The 26,983-nt window shown below is 38.5% G+C and overlaps 5 protein-coding genes across 11 annotated transcripts; 4 read left to right on the forward strand and 1 right to left on the reverse strand.

Annotated features, from left to right (window-relative positions):
* LOC140779897 (uncharacterized) lies at positions 1-10,769 on the forward strand. Of its 5 annotated transcripts, XM_073125220.1 has the most exons (11): positions 1-907; positions 1,809-1,970; positions 2,181-2,525; positions 6,823-6,886; positions 7,380-7,597; positions 7,729-7,842; positions 7,946-8,051; positions 8,141-8,352; positions 8,476-8,579; positions 10,052-10,244; positions 10,690-10,769. In XM_073125220.1, exons 1-10 carry the CDS (start codon positions 2-4, stop codon positions 10,200-10,202), a joined length of 2,382 nt encoding a protein of 793 aa, XP_072981321.1. In that variant the 5' UTR covers position 1; the 3' UTR covers positions 10,203-10,244; positions 10,690-10,769. The 5 variants fall into 5 exon arrangements, with proteins under 5 accessions (XP_072981321.1, XP_072981320.1, XP_072981323.1 ...); XM_073125219.1 differs by lacking the exon at positions 10,690-10,769 and having other exon boundaries at positions 10,052-10,672; XM_073125222.1 differs by lacking the exon at positions 10,690-10,769 and having other exon boundaries at positions 8,495-8,579; positions 10,052-10,672.
* A 102-nt stretch (positions 10,770-10,871) lies between these two features.
* Positions 10,872-11,691, reverse strand: LOC140779898 (ethylene-responsive transcription factor ERF017-like). The gene has a single exon (XM_073125224.1). It carries the CDS (start codon positions 11,629-11,631, stop codon positions 11,038-11,040), a length of 594 nt encoding a protein of 197 aa, XP_072981325.1. The 5' UTR covers positions 11,632-11,691; the 3' UTR covers positions 10,872-11,037.
* Positions 11,692-12,421: 730 nt separating this feature from the next.
* Positions 12,422-17,323, forward strand: LOC140777526 (protein FAR1-RELATED SEQUENCE 5-like). Of its 3 annotated transcripts, XM_073121691.1 has the most exons (6): positions 12,422-12,889; positions 12,983-13,101; positions 13,205-13,307; positions 14,455-16,311; positions 16,640-16,746; positions 17,002-17,323. In XM_073121691.1, exons 2-5 carry the CDS (start codon positions 13,031-13,033, stop codon positions 16,700-16,702), a joined length of 2,094 nt encoding a protein of 697 aa, XP_072977792.1. In that variant the 5' UTR covers positions 12,422-12,889; positions 12,983-13,030; the 3' UTR covers positions 16,703-16,746; positions 17,002-17,323. The 3 variants fall into 3 exon arrangements, with proteins under 3 accessions (XP_072977792.1, XP_072977790.1, XP_072977791.1); XM_073121689.1 differs by having other exon boundaries at positions 12,422-13,101; XM_073121690.1 differs by having other exon boundaries at positions 12,423-13,101; positions 17,067-17,323.
* A 573-nt stretch (positions 17,324-17,896) lies between these two features.
* LOC140777528 (20 kDa chaperonin, chloroplastic-like) lies at positions 17,897-21,453 on the forward strand. Its single transcript, XM_073121692.1, has 6 exons — positions 17,897-18,047; positions 18,194-18,396; positions 19,404-19,583; positions 19,974-20,129; positions 20,312-20,389; positions 21,118-21,453. The coding sequence occupies exons 2-6, from the start codon at positions 18,202-18,204 to the stop codon at positions 21,289-21,291; spliced, it is 783 nt and encodes a 260-aa protein (XP_072977793.1). The 5' UTR covers positions 17,897-18,047; positions 18,194-18,201; the 3' UTR covers positions 21,292-21,453.
* A 684-nt stretch (positions 21,454-22,137) lies between these two features.
* LOC140777393 (3-oxoacyl-[acyl-carrier-protein] synthase I, chloroplastic) lies at positions 22,138-26,499 on the forward strand. The gene is made up of 7 exons (XM_073121466.1): positions 22,138-22,762; positions 23,315-23,746; positions 24,590-24,763; positions 25,194-25,307; positions 25,381-25,482; positions 25,987-26,053; positions 26,136-26,499. The coding sequence occupies exons 1-7, from the start codon at positions 22,313-22,315 to the stop codon at positions 26,201-26,203; spliced, it is 1,407 nt and encodes a 468-aa protein (XP_072977567.1). The 5' UTR covers positions 22,138-22,312; the 3' UTR covers positions 26,204-26,499.
* Positions 26,500-26,983: the final 484 nt, after the last annotated feature.

Here is a 26,983-nt window from a genome sequence, read left to right on the forward strand (position 1 = left end):
GATGCCTTCAAGTGCCAAATCTTTGACAGGATCTAGGGTTGTCGGCTCCGATCTCCGAGCCGTAACCCTAATGGCGGAAGACGGCGATGACGATTTGCGGAACCTCAGCGAACCCAGCTCCATCGACCAAAATCTCATGTTCTCCGCCGTCGGAAACCCTAGATCTCGACCGCTGGAACCATCTAATGGCGTCTTCCTGAAGAAGAGGCCGAGATCAGGTGCTTCCGCCGGTAAGGAGAATCGCCCAATCACCAAATGCCCGGAATTCGATTCTACTATTTCTGATATATCTCCCGAGGAGAGGAAGGTAGTGGAAGCGGGAAGGGGAAACCCTGCCACATCTATATGTGATCGCTATATGTCTTCTGGATTTGAGAAAATGGAAGAGAATAAGGTCGGAAAATCGTGTCTTTGGACATCAATAGAATCGGAACATTTTGGGAGAAATCACGATAGTGAGTACAGGATTCGGGGAGAAAAATCGTTCAGTTGGGCATCAACTGCACTAAAAGCAACAGAAAATGAGGGAACACGGGACAGTGAATTAAAGGTTCCTAATGATAATTACTATTTAATGTCTATTGAATCAAGGCTATTGAAATTGAAAGCGCAGTCTGGTACTTCTGAAAATGAACATAGTTGTTCACAAAGTGATGATGGCGAGTATTTTGAGGCAGGTACACAGCTAAATGAATTGATGAATCTATGCTCAGAGGTTGATGCTGAAGGTGATTTGAATGTGAAGGCTTCTGAGTTAGACGGGAATGAGCTGCCTGTTGAGATATCTGAGTTGCAGTGGAGTGACCGAATAGAGTGTCCTTTGTGTGGAGATGATATTTCGGAACTCAGTGAAGAGTTACGGCAGGTGCACACGAATAACTGCCTGGACAATTGTGGAACTGTGGAGGTGAATCTCTGAACAATTCTTTGCAAGTTTCACAAGACAATCTTACATATTTGCATTTAAGCATACTTTTAGTGGTTACATTGTTGCACATAATCCTTCTTGTTACAATTGAAAGAGAGTATTTGAGATTGGTTCTGTTTTAGTTCATGAATTTTGTCTGATTGTGAGATAGTTGTTTAGCGATGTCATGCTGTTTCTTTTGGAAACAAATGCACTACATTTAATGCTTTTTGGAGCGTTGGAATAAAAAAGGATGGGCTATGGGACATCTAGTGCCTATCTTCGTATTTGAGATTGGTGCTGTTTTAGTTCATGAATTTTGTCTGATTGTGAGATAGTTGTTTAGCCATGTCATGCTGTTTCTTTTGGAAAAAAATGCATTACATTTAATGCTTTTTGGGGCGTTGGAATAAAAAAGGATGGGCTATGGGACATCTAGTGCATATCTTAGTCTATTTGATTTGATTTAATTATTAAGATTTATTTGAGTCCAAGTTAGAATGTCAAATTTGTCTCCATCCTTTTCTTGTGTAAGTGTTAGCTAGAGGTGACTTCTATCTAGTAATGCAAGTCATAATATTTAAGTTGGCAGACCTTGTTTTGAAGTTCTCTATATATCTATAAATACCATATATTTCTAAAATATTCAATGCAATGAATTCACAAATGAGAGTTTGTCACATAAAAGTATGCTGATAAACTTTTATTAGAGAAATATGATCAGAAATGAAATACTTGTGGTGGCATGACCAAGAATAAAAATGTTCTATTTATCTGTTAATATTGTAGTTTGTTTCTATGTACAGATGCACCTTTATCATTGGCTTTATTAGTCAAAATATAATATGCCAAAATCTCATCATTCAAATATATTCACATTACTACAGAACCCATTTTGCAGGTAACTCATTCTGATCATGAAACAAAATCAACTTCACCACAAGAAAATGTTGGCATCAGCTCTGTTCTTGAGTTTCTGAAGAATTTGGGATTATCTAGATATGAGGAAGTTTTTGTCAGAGAAGAGATTGATTGGGAATCCCTGCAATGGCTAACGGAAGAGGTTTGCTACGTGTGATTAATGATTACTCTTTTCTCTACGTTTATGAGCATGTACCAGTTTTCTTATTGAGAAGCCTGCGCTTCCTGCATCTGTTGTGGTATCTATTTATTGACTATTACAGGCTTAAGATGCTATGTCACTTCATGCTGGCTTCTTTCTATTGTGGATATCAATTGAGAAGCTAATTTTTGGCCTTCTACACTATTGCAGGATCTTCTGAATATAGGAATTGCTGCACTTGGACCTAGAAAAAAGATTGTCCGTGCACTCAGTGAGTTGCGGAAATTAAATGACTTCATCCAAGAGACAAACACCAGCTCTTCAAATCTAGCTAATAAGGAGACTGCAAAATTGTCTACTGGGAATAAATTAATCACAGAATATTTCAGAGGTTCTGTTTTTAATAAGAACGTTCGCAGCCTCCAGAAACCACCTGATGAGAAGGGCCAGAAGGTTTCAGCTAGTAAGAGAGCCACTAATAAGAAATCTGTTGGTAAAGTGGAAACTAGAGATATACCCCTTTGGTGTTGCATTCCAGGAACACCGTTTCGTGTGGTACGCTGTGCTATCATTGAGTTATAATCAAGCATTTTAGTTGTTCTGTGCAAGTTGCTCTCAATCTCTCCATTGTACATAGATTTGAACTGAAATTTTATATGTTAGCAAAGTCCTCTGTTTTCATGTTCGTGATTGATTCATGAATACAATATGATTCAAAGTACATGCTTTCATGTTTTGTGGAAGCTTTCTAAGAGTAGGTGGGCTTGGTAATGCAAGTCATGGGATAGAATAAGAACTCGTGAGATAAGAAATGAATATAAACTAAACTAATCCAGTTTGGCACGCAAAAAAGAGAAAGAAGTAATATTCGTAGAAATTTTTTATTTGCATTGAGGATTGAATTTTATCATGTTGTATCTGTGCTATTCATTGATTAGATGTTATGTAGCATAAATGGGCCTCTTTTGAATGGACCTAATGACTGGCGGGCATGCATCTAAACATTTATTCATTTTTATTTTAGTACCATTCATGTGAAGACTTGAATTACATGGTTTTAGGACTTTGATTTTTGTGCAATTGCACATACGTTGGACAAAGCTTTTCAATTTATCATCTTTACTTGGGATTAGAAGCATTAAAAAAAGTCCTTGTTTGATTTAATCAAGTTTATTTTTCTTAATTTTCTTGCCTTCAGAGATTTTCTTTCTCAGTCATTTGTACATTTATTGTTATAAGAAGAAATAATGTTGCGAGAATCTATAGTAAGAAGGTAAAATCCACTAGTAGAAGACTAAAATTAATCAATATAATTTATCGACTACTCTAAAAATTTAAGCTGTTAGAGGATGAGGATTTTTTTAATTTATATTCTAATACTTCCTCTTATTTTTGGGCTAAGATATTTTGATGGGCTCTAAAACAATGGAAGATCCAAACCTAGCATGGGTTTGGAGAGAAAGAGAGAAGGATAGAAGAGAATTTTGGTGAATGTATTAATTGATTGTTGAAAGAGGGGGCAAAGCTCTATATATACAATGTCATCATAAAATAAGATAAATAAATAATATGTAATTTAAAAACTCTAATCCCCCTTTTAAACTTAAGGTGTATCATAAATCGATAGTTTGTTAAGTAAATGCTCAAAGCAAGGAAGGGGAAGAGATTTTGTGATAAGTCGGCAATTTGCTCCTTAGTGCTGAGGTGATGGAGCGAAATGATATTAGTTTGGTACTCTTGACGAATGTAGTACATATCGACTTTAATGTGTTTTATTCTCTCATAAAAATAGGATTTTCAGCGAGCTTTTAGCACTGTTATTGTTGACATGAAAAAAGCTTAGGAGAGGTAAGGGAACATCTATATCACTAATGAGACAACGAAACCAAATAATCTCCTTACTCGTCACACATATAGTATGATATTTTGACTTCGTACTAAAAAGAGATATCACATTCGGCTTCTTGTTATGTGAAAAGATTAGGGAATCTCTTAAGAAAATATAGAATCCAGTAGTAGACTTTCAATTAGATTTGTCACCAGCATAATCTTTATCAAAATAAATTTGCAGAGCTAAGATGGAAGTTGATTGCATGAAAAGACAGCGAATGATAATGCCACGAAGGTATCGAAGAATACGTATAATAGCAGTATAGTGGGTTAATTGAGGAGCTCGTATGAATTGAGTGATAAAACCAACTACATGAGAGATATTTAGCTAACTGGTTTGTAGCGGAAGATATCAGAATACCATACAAATCAGGAAGGTGACGCTCATGCTATGGATAACAATGAGTGGGTGTAGGAGCTGTTACAGTAGAGGATGACATGATCAAAGGGATACTATCAGTAGAGGGGTCTCAGGTATAAAAAGGATACACAACTTGCGAGTGTAGAAGTATGATAGGGTCGTCATAGGAGAGAGGTACTTTGGAAGAGTTGAAACCTCAGCCAGAGAGCGTTTTAGGGGGACATATGGAACTGATAATAGAGAAGTGTCTACGGACCAAAGAGCATCAAGTAAGTAGAAAGTAGATTGTGGGGCTGAGGGAGGGACATTTGAGGGGATAAAAAATAGGATAGATGCAGGAAGATCAAGAAAGGATAAGTTCAAAGGAGCCAAAGCATCCGAGGTGAAGAAGGGTATCTCTTTTAGAAAAGTGACATGATGCCATATCATAAAACGATGATGCCATATCATAAAACGACGAGCATAAGTATCATAACAACGATAACCTTTATGCTCAGGACTATATCATAAAAAAACGTATTAAGTTATTCAAAGGGACAACTTGTTCTGTTCATTCAGATGAAGAAGAACAAAGCAGTCGCATCCAGACATGAAGATGACTATAAGATGGTGAAGTGCTATAGAGACGCTCATATAGGGTCACATCATTGAAGATTGAAGATGAAGTTTGATTGATTAAATAGAGAGCAGTAAGAAGGGCTTCAGCCCAATAAAAAATGAGGTACAAAAGTCTGAAAAAGAAGAGCACAAGTTGTCTCAAGAAGATAACAATGCTTTAATTCGGCAATATCATTCTGAACTTTGGGACACGACTATTGAGGTAGAGTGCTGGTAGAAGCATGAGCAAAATGAAATTAAGAGAAAATATACTCTTGAGCACTGTCAAATTAGAAAATCTTAATAGATCGACCAAATTGAGGACAAACTATATAAGAGAAAGAGAAATCACAATAGATGTGACATACCTTAGAGCGCTAGCGCATGAAGTAAATGTAGGTGATATGAGAGAAATCATCAATAAAGCATACATAATAGAGAAAGTTAAGACCAAAAGAATGAGGAACGAGGCCCCAAATGTCAGAGTGTACAAGATCTAAAATCTAACAGGGAATTAGAGATACTTTGATTAAGAGAAAAAGAAAGTGCTCGATGTTTTGCCAACTTACAGCTAGTACAGGGAGACAAACAAGAAAAAATGATTACTGCCTAAGGATCTAGATCTGAATAATGTCTTGAGACGCTGACTTGATACAAGACCTCAACGTCAATGCTATAGGTCTGAAGAAGATAAGGGGTGACGGGACAAATACTAGGACTAGGTGGAGGAAGAAGAAGCTAGTATAGATAATAGAGCCTATGAATTTGATGATCGGTAGGTTTAAGTCCTTCAATTATTTGATTATAATCATGTTGATCTTGAGATAATCTTTTTTCTTTTTTCTGTCTCTAATAAATGTTGCTTTGTGATTGTTTAGGTCTAGCATCGTGCTTTTAATTTTGGGTGGCATGTGTAAAGTTTCCTTTGTCTATAAAAACAAACTTCTTTAAAAAGACTATGTAGTATGGATGCATGTCTTATCTCTATTATCATCGTTATCTGTTCCAAATTGAGTCTCATTATTATCACCATCACCATTATCATAAGAAAATGAGTAAAGTTGATCGATGGAAATATTAAATACTTAAAAAAAATTGGGTTCTACTTGATATATTATTTTTTTTAAAGAAAATGACTATAATTGATTAATGATAATTGATAGAAATAGAATTACTTTAAAAAAAACTCTACATCAGCATGGATCGGCAGGGGATGTGCCACCGGCACACATCGTGCCAGGTGCCGTATCACCATTAGCACAGCCATCGTTGATATTGATCACGATTCATGACTTTGAATGAGTGTATTTCGAGTATGTGGCTTGTTATTTAATTAGAAAAATGAAATAGAGAAGTAGGTCCAATTAACCCTTTTGATGTAATAATGTTGGTAACTGAGGTTTTTCTGGTAGATGATGTACCTGCAACATAGACTTACATCTCAGACCATTCATTTGCATACTGCATTTCAAGTTTAACATGGTAGTGGTGTTATTGGTGGCTAGTCTCAATGTAATTAAATGGTAGGACCATCAGTAATTTGTAGGTATCTTTACATGTGCTCGTTGGTTAGATTTCTGAAATCTGCAAATTTGACTTATATTTTTTCTTCTAAAGAACGGCAAAATTTTCTTTCTCCAGGGTCTACCAAATGATATGTTGAAATTGTAATGGGTGCAATTATAGATCTCAATTCTTTTAGTCCCTTAAAGCTCCTTGATTTCTCTGGTGTATTAATGTTTCTTGGGTTAATAAATGTTAAACTATGTTCTCTTTCTTGTCTATGGCCTTTAACTGTTCATTATTGTCAGTACCCATTTCTGTATTCACTTTCCTTTTATATCGTTTATCCAGCAATGATAACTGTAATGAGAATAATGCTTCATAATTGACCTAGGAACGTTCTGAGTCTGTTCAACAAGTGCTGTGTATGCACCAGAGACATGCCTCATTTATTGAGACAGATTAATCATATGCTGATTTAGCTATTCTTTCTGTTTGCAGGATGCATTTCGTTTTTTAAGAGGAGACTGCTCTCACTGGTTCCTAACACACTTCCACATAGACCGTAAGTCAATTATAAACTTTCAGTTGATAACTACTGTGATCAATTCATATCAAATGTAATTTAGTTACTGATTTGTCTAACCGTTCTCAGAATGCTTAAGATTTTAGAATATTTGTTGGACCAAAAGAATAGAAGTTGCATTACAATTTACAAATTCTTCATTTTTAGAAGAAATTTGTAATGTTTTTGGTGGACAGGACTCATATTCTAAAATACTACTAAATTGGATTCTATGTATTAGATCTTCAGTATAAAGAATTTATGATCATAAATTTTCATTATTCAAATTCTTTTAAGTTGATTGGCAATGGTTATGAGGTTTTTTTGTAGTATCAAATTCTCACAGCGTGCAATATGATACTGTCATTTTTTTGAACTAAAATCCTTCTCGCGATTCAGTAAACAAGCTAGCTTTGCTGGCTAGCCAGCTCAAGACACCTGCATAAAATTTTTGAGATCTTGCTGAGATACTTATTATATTTCCTTTGAGAAGATTACCAGGGTTTGACAAGACATTTCTGTCGTGGGAAGATATATTGTTCCTCAATCACAGCTCATCTTGTAAATCTCAAGATTGGTGTACCATGGGAGAGAATGCAGATCTTGCCTCTCAACCAAAAGATCATCGTTGCAGGTGTTAGCTTGACATGCTTTGATGCAAACCATTGCCCTGGATCTATCATTATTCTGTTTGAACCACCTAACAGTAAGGTAAGATGATAGGATCCTAAGGGCATGGAAATAAGTTTGGCATGACAATTGTTAAGAAGCTTTACCTTTTCATGTTTGTTGCAACTTTTTATTTTGTTCTGAAATAATTCTGGTTTATTTGGATCCATTAGGCTGTTTTGCACACTGGAGACTTTCGATTTTCTTCAGAGATGGTTAGCAATTCTATATTAAAGGCGTCTCATATCCATACCCTTATCCTGGACACAACCTACTGTAATCCTCAAGTGCGTCATTTTTCAGAAGGAACTGATGTGCTGCACCTTTTGTACTTATAGCTACGTTTATTTGTTCAAATAGAAAATTCATATAAAATGCTCTTATATGCAGTATGACTTTCCAAAACAAGAGGCTGTGATACAATTTGTCATTGAGGCCATTCAAGCAGAAGCTTTCAACCCAAAAACTCTCTTCCTGATTGGTAGCTATACAATAGGTACTCTTCTCCGTATCTCTTTCTGTTGTTCTTTCAACTCTTTTTGTGAGTTTGGTGCATAATATCATGCTATCTTTATTTATTTTCAGGAAAAGAGAGGCTGTTTTTGGAGGTTGCTAGTCTGCTTCAGAAGAAAGTTTATGTAGGTTCTGCAAAGCTGCGTTTGTTGAGGTGCTTGGAGCTTCCTGAGGAGGATATGCAATGGTTTACAGCAAATGAAATGGAGAGCCACATTCATGTTGTTCCCATGTGGACTCTAGCAAGCTTCAAAAGGATGAAATATATTTCCAACCAATACGCTGTGAGAACATTATTTCTTATGTTTTCTTTGTAGTTTGAATAAAAGTAACCCATAATTCAAGGCAACTGTACAGCCTTGTCTTACAGTGTTTCTAGTTTATTTGATGTTTATCATATTGCTTAGGACCGCTTTGATCTCATAGTTGCATTCTCTCCTACTGGTTGGACCTTTGGAAAAGGGAAAAAAAGGACTCCTGGGAGAAGGTGGCAGCAAGGCACAATCATCAGGTATAGCTTTGCCATTCCTGAAATGCTACTATTTGTTTCTTTTCTTTAAGAAATGATCCTCATAAATCCTCTATTAACTTTAAATACTAGATGAAAATTATAGCAAATAACATTCTATGCTATCAGAGAATTACTTACATGATTGAACTTCAGATGTCCTCCAAATAACATAAGAACTTTACGCTTATTGACGTGGTAGAGCATATTAGATAAAGCAACTCGTGCGGTTGAAAGTATATCAGTGCACGTGGACATTGTTGGCCTGATATCCTACTGAAAAAATACCGCAGTTTCTCATACTTTAGGCCTGTGGTCCCAATCTCTTATTTAATCATTGACGAATAGATGCATTTCTCATGTTCAGAGCATCATTTCCATGTGAACTGGAGGATCACTTAGGGCCTGGCCCAGCATGAGAATAAACTGTAGTTTAGAGTTTTGTCTTTGGCTCTTCCTTGCAACATATGCAGGGTTTATTATTCATTATTTAGGTGATTGATGCAATTTGTTTTGTAGTATTGTAGCTCACGAAAATTGATGATTATAATTATGAGCAAGGAGTGGGCTCGTTGAGACAGGTCCCTAGTATCATATTAGAATTGATCGAATAAGATCCTCTGTAACCAACTCCTATACTTGGTCACTTTGTTGGGGCGGACGGCTGAAGGGAGGCTGCAATTGGCTGGCTAATGTAGGGCTGTCAAAATAATCGAGTCGGCTCGAGCCCGGCTTGGCAAGCTTGGCTCAAAAGTAAGCCTAGCCGAGCTTGATCTCGAACTAGCTTGATCAAATTGGCTCAATAAGGCTTTACATGACTCGATATATATATATTTAATATGAGTATTATGAACTATTAGATTTTTTTATCTAATTGCTCAGGTTCTCTTTTTTTAGTTGAATTTGGCTTTATTTCAAATTTGATTCAAATCCAAATTAATTTAAGTTTGCTCAGGCTCAAAAATAATTTAAAATTACTAATTGAGTAGCTCATTTAAACTCAAACTCGAAATAGGCTCGAATTAATTTTAATTTGAGCTTGATTACAAATCTAAGTTCGAAATTAATTTCAATTCAAATTTAATTAGAGTTAGGCTTGATTAAGTTTGGCTTATTTACATGCCTAGTTTGATGCAGTGAAAGTATAGAAGGCAAATTGGGCTCTTCTTTTCTATGGATGCTAATTTCAGTTTGTGGTCCTAACAGTAGATGCTGGAGGCGCGGGGCTCTTCCCATATGCTTGACATGCACTACCCTAATTTTATTTTAAACCTTTATTGTCCTGTGTTCATATATCAAAGGCTTGTGTACGCTAACCAAATGTTCAAAAGTAGCAACTGCAGTTAAATTCTGATAGGCTGAATGAACTGGTGGCACTAGTCCATTTACTTTGCTGTCATTCAAGATGGACATTCAATTGTGTGTGTTTAAACTAATGCTCAGAACCGCCGGGGTGCGTGCTTGGTTTTGTTCAGGTATGAGGTGCCATACAGTGAACATTGCAGCTTCACAGAGCTGCGGGAGTTTGTGCAGTTTATATCACCAGAGCACATAATCCCAAGTGTAAACAATAATGGCCCTGAGAGTGCAGATGCCATGCTATCCCTCCTCATGTCTGACCCATGAAATATAGTAGTATATTTGCAGGCTGATACAGAGTTAAACCAGGTACATCACCTGAAAAGAACGATAATCTTGCACCTAGAGCCGCCAAACATGTATGTGATATTGTTTATAAATTATAACAACTAGTGTAAAATCTTTAATCCTCCCTCTAATATTGTTTGTAATTTAGAACTTTTTTTTAGCTAAATGTGTCTATTTGCTCTCAATCTCTAGATTCTTTCTTTTCATTGTTAGTTAGAAGACTAGACATGGCTGGACAGAGGGTTAAACGCAAATTCTCTCTTACGGGATGCTAATTAAAAAAATTTGATGAAAATATAGGAAGTTATTCAAAAATTTCCCTCAGTTTCCTTTGGCCGATCTAGTGGGTGCACCTACAATCCATCGATATCGTGGCATACTCGTCATTTTCTGGAATAATTCCATGTATCTATCTATATACAATTGACCTTTTGTTTCTTTCTCGTCTTTTTTCCCCTTGCTCCAGGCCACGTGACAGCTTGCGCATGCTTTAGGAAAGTGGAGTTTATTTTAGGGACCAAGCAATCAACGAGGTTAGAATGGTAAATCGAGTAGTATTATATAACTCGTGTAATATAAGCTTGACTAGTTGCTTGTTTGGTTGGCATAATAAATCTTTCTATGTGGATGATGCGAACAAAGAATCAATGAATGCAACAGGGCCAACTTTACGAAGAGGAGAGCCAAACGGCAGCCTGCTGCAAAACTTGCGGCCAGCCGCATGACTGATTGTTCGGCAAACCAAGTAGTCTGCCAAACTTCTAAAAAACTCCCCTGGGAAAAAAAAAAATTAACAAATAATTGAATGAATAAATCAGAAGCTCCAGAGTATTGAATTGGAAGTAAAGCCGCCGAAAGAGATTTCCTCCGTGTCATCCGGCATCGGCGGCGCCGGCTGCATTGAGTCGCAAGAAAAATCCACGATCGCCGGAAAAAACCCGGGTCCGCCTGCTGTACCCGGGGAAAGTAAGACGTCGGTAAGCCAGTCGAACACGTGCTCGCTCTCCGTCACGGCCCCATCCGATGCCTCCTCTTTCGGCGACGTCGCCGACAAATCCCGCTCTTGAGCTGGCGCCGACGCCGGTGACCGTGCCCGCTTGGCGTGGCTGGCGGCGGCCGCCTGGATCTCGTGCGTCTCAAGCGGGCGCTTGCCGGCTATCGGTGGCGGCGAGTCGGGGAAATTGAGGTGGCCCCCGCGGCAGCCACGTAGGCAGACGACGGCTGCGTCGAAGGCACGCGCCGCCTTCTCCGGGGTGTCATAGGATCCCAGCCAGATCCTCTCCCGGCAGTTAGGCAGCCGGATCTCCGACACCCACCTGCCCCACTTCCGCCGCCTCACTCCCCTGTAGCGCCTCTCCGCCGCCTCCGTCGCCACGCTGTCCTCGGCCTTCATCACGTCCGATTTCATCAACAAAATCAACACGTGTCAGGTGTAGTGAGTGAGAGCACTGCAATTTTTTTGGATGACGGCAGGAGTCGGGAGGTTGTTTATATTAGAATTTGGGGAGGGGGGGAGGGGGGAGGATACGCGTTGAGAATGGAGATGGCAACGGATAGCCGACGCGTGTCCACGGTCGAGGATCGACTATAGCGTGCTGCTCTTCCCAATTAGATGGATCCACGTTTGCAATATACAATTAAAGCACGTGCATCCATGGGGATTAGCAGTATTTGATCACGTTTCGAATTGGGGTGAGTGGGAGTGGTGGTATTAGATTTCTCCTCGCTTGAAGATCATGTCGGTATCATGGAAATGTAGAATCCAGAGAGAGAGAGAGAGAGAGTAATAATCTTCGTATTTAGGCTTCTAGAAGGACCCTCTCTTCCATTTCCTCCTCATTATGCTTCAAATGCTGAGTATCGACGGATTATTAGACACACGAACAACCCCCGTTACCACGAAGACACGGGGTCCTAAAATTATGGTTAATTAACATTAACAAGAGGACAAGTAGGCATCTTAAAAAGACCATGTGATCAATATGAGGTGCAAGGGGATCGTAATTAGAGGTTTCTTTTGACGTTTGGTTGCACACATACTAACACGTGAATAAAAGCAGCCGCCATTTAGAAAACAAAAAAAGATAAGCTTTTTTAAGTTGCGTGCTGTACTTCTCGGCGGATATAGGACTATAGGAGAGGTGATCACACTCACAAGAGTCAAAAGAGAAAAAAATAAAAAATAGAAAGAAGAAGAAGAAGAAGAAGAAGAAGAAGGAAAAAAAGAGTGATCTTTTGAAGTGGTGTCCATGAAGGTTCCAATTTCATTAACTTGAGTCAGTAGAGAGTGTGACTGCTTTGGACTTGGGGTCCTTCTTTGAAGAGTAGTGTGTGTTATAGTGCTAGATAGGATCCAAAATACGGCCCAAACGATGGGCTTGAGGCCCGTTTGCAGCCTTACGCACCTCTTCGTATGACTTGGGTAACACGAGGACGCGTGTCACGTGGCGGTATCACTTCCGCTCTCGTTTCCGCTGTGCTAGACTTCACAGCTGATCCTCCTATCGTGGCCAGCCCGCTTCACAGCTCAGGCTCGTACTCTTTTCTTCTTCGAAAGGCGAAACCCTAGCTGGTTGGGAACCAGGAGCCTGGGATTTTTGAACTCCGTTGCTCTGCGACTCGTGGCTTGCTTCGAATTCATTGACCGAATTCGATCTCAGTGTTAGGTTAGATCTCGCTGTTTTCTTTTATCGGGTGGATCTCATTCAAAATTGCTATGTTTTGGGGGAAATCCAAGTGATTGAGAGGAGCGTGAGCAGGCGACGGCATTCGAAGGCAAGAGTTTGAGGTACGGTGGTGATTCCACTATGCCTTACGAGCAGGATCAGGACCAGGAGGTCCATCACAACGGCGACGACGGATTAGAGGATCCCGCAAGGTGAAAAAAAAAAAAAAAAACAACGGACCCTTTTGATGATTAGTTATTCGCCCATTTCTTTGGATTATATGTGTTTTAAAGTGGGTTTGTGAACATTTGCCAGATGTCTCCACTGTGGCATTAATGCAAAATTTACATCACATATGCGCCGTGGCCCTGAGGGACGAAGAACCTTATGCAACGCTTGTGGAATTGCATGGAAAAAGGTATATACTTTAGATAAAGTAGAATTGATTTGTCATTGTGGTCATTATGCTTTTCTCTATTCTTCATGCTGGAAGTGGAGAACACGTGGTATTAGAACGACTTCTCCATGACGACCTGACTACAGTTCAACATATCATTCGTTGGATATAAATGCTATTTCGCAAACTATTCATTTTGAATTGCATAGTGTACTATAAGTTTGGCTGGGTTGGCAGTTGGGGGTGTCACTTCTCACTTTTGTAGATTTTGAAAGAACTATCATATGTTGTGATGCAAGTGAATTATTAATCAATGTTTGATAGCTCTAAATTTCTAATTAGTTATGTTGGTCTTGGATTTTGAATATCTTCATTTACCGTATCCTCTGATTTCTTCAATGTCTAAGCTCTTTTCAAGTTTAGTGGAGATTTTGTCATAACTTCCTAGAAGAGGTCGCTTGTTAATGCTTGCCTCATGCCACTCCTGGTAGCATTGCTCAAGTGAAAGCAGTCTCTCCAATAAGATTTTAACTTGTAAGGGCTGCATATAAATTTGCCTTGTCAGTGTTCTCCACTTGCATGAGCCTCATGCACGGAGGCTTCTTTTTCCAGGTTTCATGAGTTTTTATTAGAAATCAAAAAGGCACAATGTCTTAGGCTTACCTTTTTTGCAATGCACATCGATTTCGTCCTAATCTTGCAAACAATAATTTTGCTTCATTTTAAGTTTTTTCTCTGGTTGGCATCAGAGAAATGCCCTTGAGTTTTGACTTGAATGGGCTGTTTGATTTAATATTCTGTTGAGAGATAATGCTAAGAGTAATCATCTTTCATAATATATGTACTGCTGTCTAGATTTCATTTCTTTTGGTACTGCTTTGATCCTCTGTTTGATGTCACCTGAGATCCTGGAATAAGCTGTACTATAGTTTCTCTTGGATAAGACATTGATAGTATCATAGTATGATAACTTGAATCTGTTGGCTTCACATTTCATCCATTAAAGTCTTCTAAGTTCATCTGTTCTAATCCTTCTTATTCAGTTGTGCTACAGTCTCTCTCTGATGAACGTAAATATATCTCTCGTGTACACACATGACGTGACATATCATTTTTTGTTACTTGCTTCTAGCTATTAATGAAGAGTAATACTGTCTTTGATAAGCAGGGCAAACAGAGAAAAATCATTGGCTATGATGCCCCTGTTCAAGAGGTTGAAAGCTCAAAAATGGTGCCAGAACTAGATATGGAGTTTGAAAATGAAGATAAAGCATATGAATTTTACAATAGATATGCTGGAATGGTTGGTTTCAGTGTACGGAAGGGTTGGTTAGATAAATCCCCTGATAATGTTATTAGATCTAGAACACTTGTTTGCTCAAGAGAAGGTTTTCGGAAGGACAAAAAGGGTGCAAAGGAAGTGAAACGTCCAAGGCCAGAAACCAGAATTGGTTGCCCTGCACGTATCACAATTAAACTTACACCAGGTGGTACATTTCGCATAACAGAATTCGTAGCAGATCATAACCATCAGCCTGCACCTCCTTCGGCAATGCACATGTTAAGGTCCCAAAGGGTATTAACTGAAGTTCACGCTACTGAAGCAGATTTGTCAGATGATTCAGGGACAACACCAAAATCCACAAGTGAACCTGTGGTTAGACAGGTTGAAAGTCAGAGAAACGTTAGATTTCTTCCGGCTGATTATAGGATAACTCTTCGATCGAAACGCATGAGGGCTATGCAGGTGGGAGATGCTGAAGCAGTCTTGAAGTACCTTCAAAGCATGCAGCTTAATGACCCATCATTTTTTCATGGTATTCAAGTTGACGAGGACGATAAATTAACCAACATTTTCTGGGCAGATGCAAAATCTGTGATGGATTTTAATTATTTTGGGGATGTGGTTTGTCTGGACACGAGTTACAAAGCAAATGGATATGGTAGGCCATTTGCACCATTTCTTGGTGTTAATCACCATAAGAAGCTTGTTATGTTTGGTGCAGCATTGCTGTATGATGAAAGTGTAGAATCTTTTAAGTGGTTGCTCGAGACTTTCAAGATTGCAATGCGTGGAAAACAACCAAAAACAATTTTAACAGACCAGTCTATGGCAATAAGCAGTGCAATAGCTGCAGTCTGGCCAGAGACGAGTCATCGTCTATGTGTATGGCAAGTCTATCAAAATGCTGTTAAGAACCTTAATCACGTCTTTCAAGGCACTAAAACTTTTGCAAAGGATTTCGGCAGATGTATTTTTGAGTATGAGGAGGAAGAAGAATTTTTACCGGCATGGCAAGCAATGTTAGAAAAGTATGATCTTAGGCATAATGAATGGTTGGCAAAGCTTTTTGATGACAGGGAAAGCTGGACTTTAGTATATGGTAGGGAAATATTTTGTGCTGATATGAAAAGCACACTACAAGGTGAGAACTTGAGCAATGTGCTAAAGAAGTACTTGAATCCGCAAATTGATCTCTTGACCTTCTTTAAATATTATGAAAGGTTGGTAGATGAACACAGATATGCAGAATTACAAGCTGATTTTCATGCCAGTCAAAGTTTCCCAAGAGTTCCTCCCTCGAAAATGCTAAAACAAGCTGCTAACTTGTATACTCCAGCAATATTTGAAATATTCCGGAGAGAGTTTGAGGTATTCATGGATTGTATGCTTTACAGCTCTGGTGAAGTTGGGACAATATCCGAGTATAAGATTATTGTGGGTGGAAAACCTAAAGACTACTTTGTTAGACTTGACTCCTCTGATTGTTCAGTTGCCTGCAGTTGTAAGAAGTTCGAGTTCATAGGGGTTCAATGTGGTCATGTGTTGAAAGTACTAGATGTCAGAAATATTAAGGAGCTACCAGAACGTTACTTCTTAGAGCGGTGGAGAAGGGATGCTAAGTCAGGAAAACAGAAGGATCCTAGAGGAGTTGAATCTGACCCTAAGCCTTCCAGTGACAGTGTGATGCGTGTTCCTTTGTTATCTTATGGGAGTCGTCAAGGTTTCCATGGTACCAGTCAGGTAATACTGGCATACTGTTTTTTTGGGTTGACGGTAGTAATGCACAGCATCTGATTTGTAGCAGCAACCATTTAACGAAGACGGTCAATTTGGTCGTTTAAGTTAATTCAAGTAAATATAGAAAAACAGAGAAATTACTGTTAGTCCCATTAGAGGTTCTTGGGAGTTGGGTAGGTAAATGGTAAATTCAAAGTTGACGAATTAAAAGTATGAGTTTTAGTTCTTGATAATTGATGACTTGTATCAATACTTAGATTATCCTCATCTAATAGTAACAAAACTTTTACCTCTTGAAATCAGATGCATCATCTCTCTATATGTTTTGCAGGGTTATTCTACTCCAGATATACCAATGCGACCAATGTTTGGTAGTTCTCAGTTGAACAACTAGAGCACAAGAATTTCATCAAAGCATTGATCTGCAGCTTATTTGTGGTAAGGCATGATCCATTAATCTTTAAAAACTAGATAGAAGCACAGAACAATGACTTGATTACATGTTTGCTCTATTATTATATTCTGAGCTACTGTTGTCATTCAAACGTGGCCTCAAATAACAAATTGGCAAATTGCTCCATCCTATTAAGCATTGTCGAAAACCGTGTAACAATACCTGTGTAAAGGGTCAAGATTCAGTATCTAGCATCTAAAATGCATCTGTGAGCTTATTTAATTGCATTCTGTGTGCAGGTCATCATCTTCCACAAACCTTTGCTTCAAGATAGTAGAAAACTGACAGAGTTCATGTAATGCAGGGAAGCTGCCAAACTAATAGAGCTTTGTGCATTGTCAGTAGTGATGCACATCTGACTATGGGAGATTAGCATTAACATCGCTCGCGTGACTTAGGGTACAGGCATTTGACTAGTGACAAGTGCTGAGAAATCTGTCTCGTGTTTCTTCACACACATTCTTCGACGCCCAATCCGATTTGTAATATGAATTTGCCTAACATGTAATCCAATGTTCTCTACAATCTCGTCAATGTATAATCTTTGTATTACCTGGTAAAGATCAGATTCCTTTGTACTTAACGCATGACTTCGTCCGACATGGTTGGATTCCCTATTGTCAAAACGGGTATATTGAATCCAACTGTTGTCAAACGTTCACTTCAGGGTCATCATTCTAACTGCATCTGTTCTAGATAATTTTCAAGCCATTTTGTTGGAGTGCATGAATCTGGAACATAATCTATCTTCTCTCATGGAGATATTTGGATATGGCACCCTATCTTTTGTTGTTAGACTCTGCTCCATTAATGAGCAGTCAAAGAAAACACTACCTAATTACTGTTCATTTACTTTACATAGCTCCTATAGTAGATATATTAATATAGTGCTTTCCGGTGTTTGACAATTGACATATCAATATAGCACCAAATATTTAAACCAGAAATTATTACAATATATGAGAAGATAGTGGCTATTAATCAGATCCACTCTACTAAATTTATTTATCAGAATAGTTTACTCATCAAAATTATTCTATTTAAGCTAATTCAGTTGTTATATCATAAGTTGTCGGAAGAATTATTCAAGTATTTAACAGTTTATGTAGAAGATAAATAACCTTAATTATAGGTTCTTTGCAGAAGAAGCGAGTCTTTTTTTTATTTATTACCAAAATGGGCCTCCCAAGAGAATTGTTTTACTCTTTATTCGGGTTTATCTCCTTCTTCTGCTACTAAGGAAACAAAGGAGAGATTGTCGAGGATAAATCGTTCCAGTCATAAGGTTCGTAATCTGTCGAACTTTTTCCAATTTTCCTGAATATATATTCGTGATTTATCTCATGCCGAATCCTAGATTCTTTTCCATCCCTCCAATTCTATCAAAAATTTTGGTCCTTATCTCATCTCTGTGCCGTGATTGCATCTCAGGTGAATCCATGGCGTCGGTGCAGCTCTCGGGAACTGGACTAGATGCGGCGACTGCAGCAAGGAGGGGGCTTGCATTTGTCGACGGGCTTCGCCTCTCTCCATCGGCCTTGAAGGTTCCTTCCACGGGAGCTTGTGGGTTTTCTCTTCACAGGAGGTGCTTTCGCGGACTGGTTGTTAAGGCTGCCACCGTTATCGCACCGAAGGTAAGTGGGTCCTGGACGTGTTTGTATTCTTCATCTTTGTTGCAATATTTACTTGCAAAGTTTGCTTTTTAGGCTTACTTATGAACTGGAACTAGATGTAGTGAGGTGGAAACTATATAACTAATAGAGGTTTAGCCAAATTTCTGACCACATAACTGTATCTTAGCACCTGAATTTGACTATAGAAGTCAACTAATACAGCAGTTTGGTCTTTTGTTGAGATCATCAGGTTTGATATAATGGTACTTTATATGACGTTTTTGTTGTGTTGAATTGCTGCTGTGGCTGTTGATTCTTCGGAGTTGACTTATGATTGCACTTTGTTAAATAACTGTTAGTCGTCGTAAACTCTGAGGTATTCAGTAGTCTGCCATTAGTCCATTACACCGTTGGTGGACAAGTATGCCTTGTGCCCAGGTTCATGGGGTAAATGATTATGCAGATAAGAACTGAAATCACTTTACTTCCATGTGTGTATTGAACTTTGCATCTTTAATTTAAGTGTCAAGTGCTGTGATGCACCATTTTTTCTTATCTAATAACTACGTAGCGTAAAATTGTGTGTGGACTGTTTTTCTTCTCTTTTTTTTTTCCTATGAATTTTATGCTAGGATTCACCAGTTGATTAAGACCTAATGTCATATCACTTATTCTGTCTCATCAGCACCACTAAATAACATCAACTCGGGAAGACTATAATAGGAAATTTCCCATATCATTGATTTTTCCCTCACATTTATTGGAAAGGAATTGAAGTTATCATTCTTTCTGCTAGCTATTTGGCATCCCAAATTGTAACAGTATTTTCATTATATCTTGTTTGGATAACCACGAGTGCATTGGTCAGACAGCTCTAACATAATAACTGTGTACATCACTTGTTGCTCACTGCAACTTCTGGCATAATTGGCAAATCTGAGTAAACTTTAATCAGTATTGTGGCAGCATATTTCCTTTGCTTCACCATTTGCTGTCACATTGACTGGTACTTTTTCATAATTTCACAGTATAATTCCATCAAACCCTTGGGTGACAGAGTACTTGTGAAGATTAAGTCTTCTGAGGAAAAAACTACTGGTGGGATATTTCTTCCATCAACAGCTCAATCAAAACCTCAAGGAGGCGAGGTAGTCGCTATTGGAGAAGGAAGAACCATAGGCAAGAACAAAATAGAAATTGGTGTTCAGGTATTATTCTTTTTTAATAATGGTCTCTAGTGTTTTACAATCTTTTAAAGGACGTCACATGAACAAAATAATAGCTAGATGAGTAAGCCAAGGAGCTTTTAATACTAAAGTGTTATCCTGTGAAGAAACTTGGAGTTTAGAGTATAATAACATAGTTGTAGATGTGTTGCCCATTTAGCTTTTGGGATTCTCAAGTACTTGTTTATTGCCATTATCCATCTAGATATTACCTCGGCTGAAGATTATTGTGACACAGGCAAAGGCTTCTTGTTAGATACCCTACAACAAGTAGCTGCTAATTTATTAGTTGCTGCTTCAAATGATCAAGTTCTATAAAGTGATTCATGGGTAACCACTAGATATGTGGCTGAACATATACTATGGATGCAGACTGGAGCCCAAATTGTCTATTCGAAGTATGCAGGCACAGAATTGGAATTTGGAGGATCCAACCATCTCATTTTGAAAGAGGATGACATTGTGGGTATTCTTGAAACCGATGATGTAAAAGACCTCAAGCCCCTTAATGATCGTGTTCTGCTTAAGGTTTGTGCCTAATAAGTTCTTGGATGACTTTCATCTACTTGATGTCTTCCCTTGTTATAATATGTTAATTATGTAACTTAACATGAGATTTTCTAGTACTAGAAGCATTTATTCATCTTATAATGCTCATGACATTTCAAATAGCCTTTTACAAATTCTCTCTTGTTTTCCTTGTATATCAGATTGCAGAAGCTGAAGAAAAAACTTCTGGTGGTTTGCTACTGACAGAGGCAGCCAAGGAAAAACCTTCCTTTGGGACAGTGAGTATCTTAGCTTTTCTGAATTTGTTTGTATGTTTGTCATCAACTTGTAGGCTGAGAAGGAGAAACTTTTGTTATTGTTGTTCCTTTTGGCATTTCTAAAAGTCGCTAAGGTAAATGACTACATCCACCAAATTATTAAAATATCTTTAAAAATATTCTAATCTAGACTTGACATACTAACCAAACCATTTTTAAACCATATTTCACCTTAGCACCCTCCACCAAATTAAAAGCGTGTTCTTTAATCTAATCACTGTACCATACTAAAGGGTAATTTAAGTATTTCAGAAATTGTCTTTGGTATTCTAATAGGATATTCCTTGGTGGTCCATGTTCATTTGTCTGAAAATTAATTGGATTAAGTTATATGAAAATTTTAGGAAAAAAGAAAGATCCTATGTTACAAAATCCTCAAAGACGGATGGAGTGTTATAAAAAAAAAATCCTTTTTAAGTTTTTTGACAGTTGGATGATAGGTTATGAAGATGTGCCAAATTCTTCCATGTTGTACAGCATTGTTAAATTTGACTTTTGCTTTTGTCAAACCCAAATTGTTATGCAAAGTCTTGGTTGGCAATCCACCACCGATAGCTGCTATCACACAAATGGCCAGTGGTCCACCAAGCATTTTCAAGATATTCCTATTGAACTTTTAGTATAAATGCCGATTTAGCTAGATCTCGATAACACTTGCTTCCTTTTCTGGTTGTGTATGTCTTAAACAGGTGATAGCCGTTGGCCCTGGCCCTTTGGATGAGCAAGGCAGCAGGAAGCCATTGCCGGTCACCCCAGGCAACACCGTGCTGCACTCCAAGTATGCCGGCAATGAGTTCAAGAGCAGCGACGGCACTGATTATATTGTTCTAAGGGCATCTGATATAATGGCCATCCTCTCTTAGGCTCATCTTTGTCTCAATTATAGTACAAAATATTTGACAAAAGGTCAACAATGTTGCCCAAGTGTTAAATCATTTGGTGCAATGACACTGGTTGTTCTCATTCCTGTTCATTATTTAACTTCTATATGGTGAGCAAAGAAGACGGTTTGGCTTTTGTAGTCATCACTGCTGTGTGGCTTGTCATATTCTATGGAACGCAAAACTTATGAGAGGTCTACTGCACGCCTTTATCACCCAATTTGCCTATTACTAAAGAGGAATGCCAAAGAAGAACCAAGAGAAATTTTACAACAAAAAATAGTGAAAATTTATCTCTTGCTTGTGCTGCTGTCATTGCCATTGTCTATGCCATTGTCTAAAGCGGTAGCAGGCACAACAGTCATTGCCGATCATAGTATCTTATTATATAAATAAATCCACAACAAAAGAGTTGTAGATGAAAATTATATACTACTATGAAACGGAGAAACATAACACCGAAAGTTGAATCGTGCACTTGGATTATGACTTTATGATTCAACTCTACATTTAGACCATTTGATATGTCATGTAAATCACTCTAAGCTCAAACTCCACGTTCTGCTCGTGGATTTCAAATTTGTTTTTTTCTCAAATTTCCTTGCAACAAATTCAACTCTAATTACATTTCTCTCTCTCAATAAAAATAAAAAATAAAACTCAAACTCTGCAGCTAATAATACAGTAAATAAATGTCATTAGTAAATGACAGCTGCAAATCGCCCAAACGTGGTTTAGGCCCCTCCCTCTCTTATCGTTGGTATCGCCATTTGCCACTCTCCGCTGTTGGAAGCCAAACAGCGGATCCTTTACCTAGTGTTTCTTGAACGGATCTCCCAAATCTGGTTAGCCTCCTCCGCCCTCTCTTCTCGTTCGTATCGCCACTCTTTAAAGCTTCTTTCTCCCCAACCCACCCTCCCTCTCTTCTCCTCTTCTATATATTCTCCTCGTCCATCCCCTTCCCGATTGCCTCCATTCTCCCGTGCTCTTTAGGGTTATCACCATGGAAACCCTCCGCATCTCTCCAATGGACGGCCTCCGCCTTGCGCCGCCGCAGCCTGCGACGCCGAGCCACCGTGTCCTCCGTCGTACGGGGAGGCGTAACGCCGTCGTACGCGCGGCCGTGGCGGCGACGCCACCTCGGAGGGAGACGGATCCGAAGAAGCGAGTGGTCATCACCGGGATGGGCTTGGTCTCGGTGTTCGGGAACGACGTGGACGTGTACTACGATAAGCTCCTCGAAGGGGAGAGCGGGATCGGGCTCATTGACCGGTTCGATGCGTCGAAGTTCCCGACGAGGTTCGCCGGGCAAATCAGGGGGTTCTCGTCGGAGGGGTACATCGATGGGAAGAACGACCGGCGGCTCGATGACTGCTTGAGGTACTGCCTTGTCAGCGGCAAGAAGGCTCTCGAGAGTGCCGGACTTGGCGTCGGAACCGAGGCCCATAAGAAGGTACTGTCTTCGCTTAACATCCGATTACAGTCTAATTGGGGATGCATTGATATGATAGATGCTATCCGGATGAAAAAGATCCCATTTTGATAAAATGCAGCCTGGTTTCTGAATAACTTAGAAATTTATATTGACTTTTTAGATTTAATTTGCTCGCATTATTGATGTTTGCCTGTTCTGCTATCACTTTTTACTGTTCTTCGATGGTTTAGTAGGACAAGAGTCTATTTTCAGTACCAATTAATGCATGTTCTATATTTTACCGTGCTATTTTTAAGGAAATATATTGACAGAGCTCAAGTTAATATCAGCAGAGAAACTACGTGGCATATTAAAATTAACTGACTTATATGCATTTATTCCGTTTTCTTTTATCTATTCGAGATCCTCCACTCCAACATCTTTTGTAGGTAGTATTCCAATTAAAAAGATGTGCTCTGTAGATTGTAATCTCTGTTCTGTGAATATCAGTACCCTTCTATCATTACATTGCCTCGGACATTTCTTTACATCGGTACTGTACATATGTTCCACTGATAACTTTCTTAACAGATTGACAAGGTGCGAGCTGGTGTACTTGTGGGGACGGGCATGGGAGGCCTTACAGTGTTCTCTGATGGTGTTCAGGCTCTTATAGAGAAAGGATACAGAAAAATAACTCCATTTTTCATTCCTTACGCCATAACAAACATGGGTTCTGCCTTGCTTGCTATGGATATTGGTTTCATGGGTGCAAACTACTCAATTTCAACTGCTTGTGCAACATCAAATTACTGCTTCTATGCTGCCGCGAATCATATACGTCGAGGTGAGGCTGATATAATGCTTGCTGGTGGTACCGAAGCTGCAATTATTCCGATTGGTATAGGGGGATTTGTAGCCTGTAGAGCACTATCACAGAGAAATGATGATCCTAAAACTGCATCAAGGCCATGGGACAAAGGTCGAGATGGCTTTGTTATGGGTGAAGGTGCTGGAGTACTGGTAAGCTCTATTGATTCTTTATCACATTCATCAATTGAAATAGCACTAAGTTGTGATTTTTGAAGTGTTCTAGTTTCATCTTTCTTTCTGAAATAAACATTTTTGGCACTCTAGTTAGTCTAGTCCTTTACTATGCTTTCACTTACTTTTGCTGCCTATTCTGATATTGTTCTCTAGAAGAAATTTAGATCATGAATCTAGCAGCTACTTTATCTCTTAGTTGAATATTCTAGTTACTGGCTTAATGCTACTCTCCATTCAACTACTAGAAAACAATCATTTGTTTCATTTGGTTATACATTGGTGCTATTCAGCCTTTCAATTAGTTCACATTTTCTTCTCAAAGAATAATTATGTCTTTGAGCACCATGCTCACTTTGATAATATGATGCAGAAACACTACTTTTCTGTAGCAGCCCCAATAAATCGGGATTAAGGTTTTGTTGTTTTTGTTTTTGTTGGTAATACAGAAACATGTTGACAATCATTGACCCCAAGCAATTTTTTCTTTGATCTTGATGACCTAGCTTATGTAAATTTCTACTGATTAAATTACTTAAATTTATTCCTTTAGAAAAGGGAACATGCAAACAAACATTAGAGGACGTGTTATACAAACTTATCAATCATATCAGCAGGAGTTGTTGAGAGTGTTTTTATTGTATTTTGTGTGGTACATTAAAACTAGCACCTGGACTACATATCCAAAGTGGGGCAGATTGCTGCAGAAACCTTGTTTATTGTTGTTGTGAACCACTCTAGAAGTAAATATTTTTTACGATGTTCTCTTTGTTGTTTTTTCTCTGTTGGTTTTATGGAATGATTCTCTAATGGAAAAAATAGGTTATGGAGAGCCTGGAACATGCAATGAAGCGTGATGCACCAATTATTGCAGAGTATCTTGGAGGTGCTGTAAACTGTGATGCTTATCATATGACAGACCCTAGAGCTGATGGACTTGGTGTTTCATCTTGCATTCAAAAAAGTCTTGAAGATGCAGGGGTGTCACCAGAGGAGGTAAAGGTTTACCTTCCTTTTGCTCCCAAAAGAGTGATGTTTCTTCTATTCATTTTCTTATGATGCCCTTTGATCATCTTTCTCTAACTGCCGTGTAAATGTGCTTAAATATTATCTTGCATGATCAGCAGAAGTACACGTTTTGTCATTTGATTTCTCCCTTTAGGTTGAACAAAAATCTGTTATGTCTAGCTGCCCTATTCAGTTTGCTTGAGAAAAGTGTTGCCTTAGGCTTGGTGAGTAGACTCAATCCTTGGAACTTAGTTTCAATCAGTAAGTGTCTCAACTACTAGGATATGCAAAAAGTGGAAGTTGATTTGAAGAGCCTCTTCGTCTAAAAGTCCTACAAATTTCACCAGAATTGTTAACATTTCTACTTAACTGGTGAATTGCCATTGTATCTGAACAGAATATTGATGTTTGATTCCAGGTTAACTACATAAATGCTCATGCAACTTCCACACTTGCTGGTGACTTGGCCGAAGTAAATGCTATCAAACAGGTCTTCAAGAACCCATCTGGGATTAAAATCAATGCAACCAAGGTCACTACTTTTCAACCTTTCATTTCCTCAAAGGTTCTTTGCTTTCCTCTCTCTGATGTGCTTCTACTTCCAGTCTATGATAGGACACTGCCTTGGTGCAGCAGGGGGGTTGGAAGCTATAGCAACAGTCAAAGCCATAAATACCGGATGGTTGCATCCTAGCATAAACCAATTTGTGAGTATTAATATGCATTGCTTAGAATGGGGATGATCCTTATAGCTTACTTTTCTGTATACTTGCAATATCTTCAACTTCTAGTAGTGTAAAAATTCATGTTATGGCATGCATTCAAGTTGCTTATTAATGTCTTTTTACCATTCTTTCGGAAGTAACCAATTGAGACATTAAAAGAGGAAAAAAATGAATATGATTGTATTACAAGCATATCTGTACACTAGATATGTGTTCTAGGATAATTTTGTTAGTTACAACTTTTAACACGGAAAAAGAGGCAATGATCCAGCACTTTCAAGTGCTTAACTTTTAAAAATATTAAACAATCACAAGAAAGTAGCCTTTTGCCTGAGAATTTTTACTTTTTAAGTGTAACACCTAGACAGAGGTTGAGTTTCATCGAGCATGTTCGACATTTTCCTGCCATCATACTCGTTGTCTTAAATCTTGATCATTTCTGCAATCTCTATGTTGGATTAAGACTTCCTCCACAACTAATTGCAGGAACCAGAGCCTGCAGTTGAGTTTGATACAGTAGCGAACATAAAGCAACAGCATGAAGTGAATGTTGGTAAGTTGCAGTGCCAGAATCTCTCCATCTCTCCTTCCCTCCCTATCTATCTACCCTCTTATACCCACAATGTATTTTGCAGCTATCTCTAATTCATTCGGATTTGGAGGACACAACTCAGTGGTGGCCTTCGCACCTTTCAAGCCATGACCCGCATCCATTTGCTGGCATATACTGTCCTCATCCAGATAAAGATCTTAATGAGAAATTTATGGCGTCGTGGTTATCCGGCCTTTTTCCTGTTTAATGAAAGCTAGATTGGACTTAGGAGCATGTTTGTTGCATGGACCTATAGGTTTCTTGCTTAAGAGATTCTAATTTTCGATTATGCTCAATGGTTTGGTTTTTCTAAGTGCATTCATTGCAAAGAAGGTTCGCGTGTCAAAGACTTGAAAATATGAGGAACTTTATTTTATAGATATCGTGAGGGTTTGTTCTTTCGTTCCTTTGAAGAAATTGAAATCTTGCCTCTAGAAACGCGATAATTCTGGACATTTCGTGATGCTCCTAAAGTCGGTTGACGGTAAAAATCATATTTTTAAGGAGCTGGTAGAAAATTTTCGTTTAATGTGATTAAAGATTGACCACCTCTAGAAAAGGCAATATCATTGTCATGTCAAGGTCTGGTCCAAGGTTCAAGGCCCCCACCTTGGATTATGCTTAATTAATTTAAATTTCTTATTCTATGCCGTTACTCAGTTTGATGTAGCATCACCAGCTCTATTAACTCTCTCAATCTGATAACCATCACTATCAATTAACATGATGGTGCAACGTCATCTTGCTTGTACAATGTAAGCATAACAATACTCTTCTTAAGAAAGCTCATATTATGTATTGACCGTACTTGATGGAAACCTTTCATCCTTTATCCAACCAATAGCCCTGCTGCAACTTTGCGTTACTGTCCGCCGTTCTCCAGCCAGACGA

Source organism: Typha angustifolia, chromosome 15 (assembly GCF_048772165.1).
Source record: "Typha angustifolia cultivar Huaian chromosome 15, ASM4877216v1, whole genome shotgun sequence".
Classification (NCBI taxonomy): domain Eukaryota; kingdom Viridiplantae; phylum Streptophyta; class Magnoliopsida; order Poales; family Typhaceae; genus Typha; species Typha angustifolia.

Excerpts from the sequence above, each read along its gene's own strand:
- LOC140779897 (XM_073125220.1), top strand. The coding sequence starts at position 2 with ATGCCTTCAAGTGCCAAATCTTTGACAGGATCTAGGGTTGTCGGCTCC. Across the intron at positions 8,052-8,140 it reads GATTGGTAGCTATACAATAG|GAAAAGAGAGGCTGTTTTTG; the intron begins GTACTCTTCTCC and ends ATTTATTTTCAG. Across the intron at positions 8,580-10,051 it reads CAGCAAGGCACAATCATCAG|GTATGAGGTGCCATACAGTG; the intron begins GTATAGCTTTGC and ends GGTTTTGTTCAG.
- LOC140779898 (XM_073125224.1), bottom strand. The coding sequence starts at position 11,631 with ATGAAATCGGACGTGATGAAGGCCGAGGACAGCGTGGCGACGGAGGCG.
- LOC140777526 (XM_073121689.1), top strand. The coding sequence starts at position 13,031 with ATGCCTTACGAGCAGGATCAGGACCAGGAGGTCCATCACAACGGCGAC. Across the intron at positions 13,308-14,454 it reads GTGGAATTGCATGGAAAAAG|GGCAAACAGAGAAAAATCAT; the intron begins GTATATACTTTA and ends TTTGATAAGCAG. Across the intron at positions 16,312-16,639 it reads GTTTCCATGGTACCAGTCAG|GGTTATTCTACTCCAGATAT; the intron begins GTAATACTGGCA and ends TATGTTTTGCAG.
- LOC140777528 (XM_073121692.1), top strand. The coding sequence starts at position 18,202 with ATGGCGTCGGTGCAGCTCTCGGGAACTGGACTAGATGCGGCGACTGCA. Across the intron at positions 19,584-19,973 it reads AAATAGAAATTGGTGTTCAG|ACTGGAGCCCAAATTGTCTA; the intron begins GTATTATTCTTT and ends CTATGGATGCAG. Across the intron at positions 20,390-21,117 it reads AAAAACCTTCCTTTGGGACA|GTGATAGCCGTTGGCCCTGG; the intron begins GTGAGTATCTTA and ends TGTCTTAAACAG.
- LOC140777393 (XM_073121466.1), top strand. The coding sequence starts at position 22,313 with ATGGAAACCCTCCGCATCTCTCCAATGGACGGCCTCCGCCTTGCGCCG. Across the intron at positions 25,308-25,380 it reads TTAAAATCAATGCAACCAAG|TCTATGATAGGACACTGCCT; the intron begins GTCACTACTTTT and ends TTCTACTTCCAG. Across the intron at positions 25,483-25,986 it reads ATCCTAGCATAAACCAATTT|GAACCAGAGCCTGCAGTTGA; the intron begins GTGAGTATTAAT and ends AACTAATTGCAG.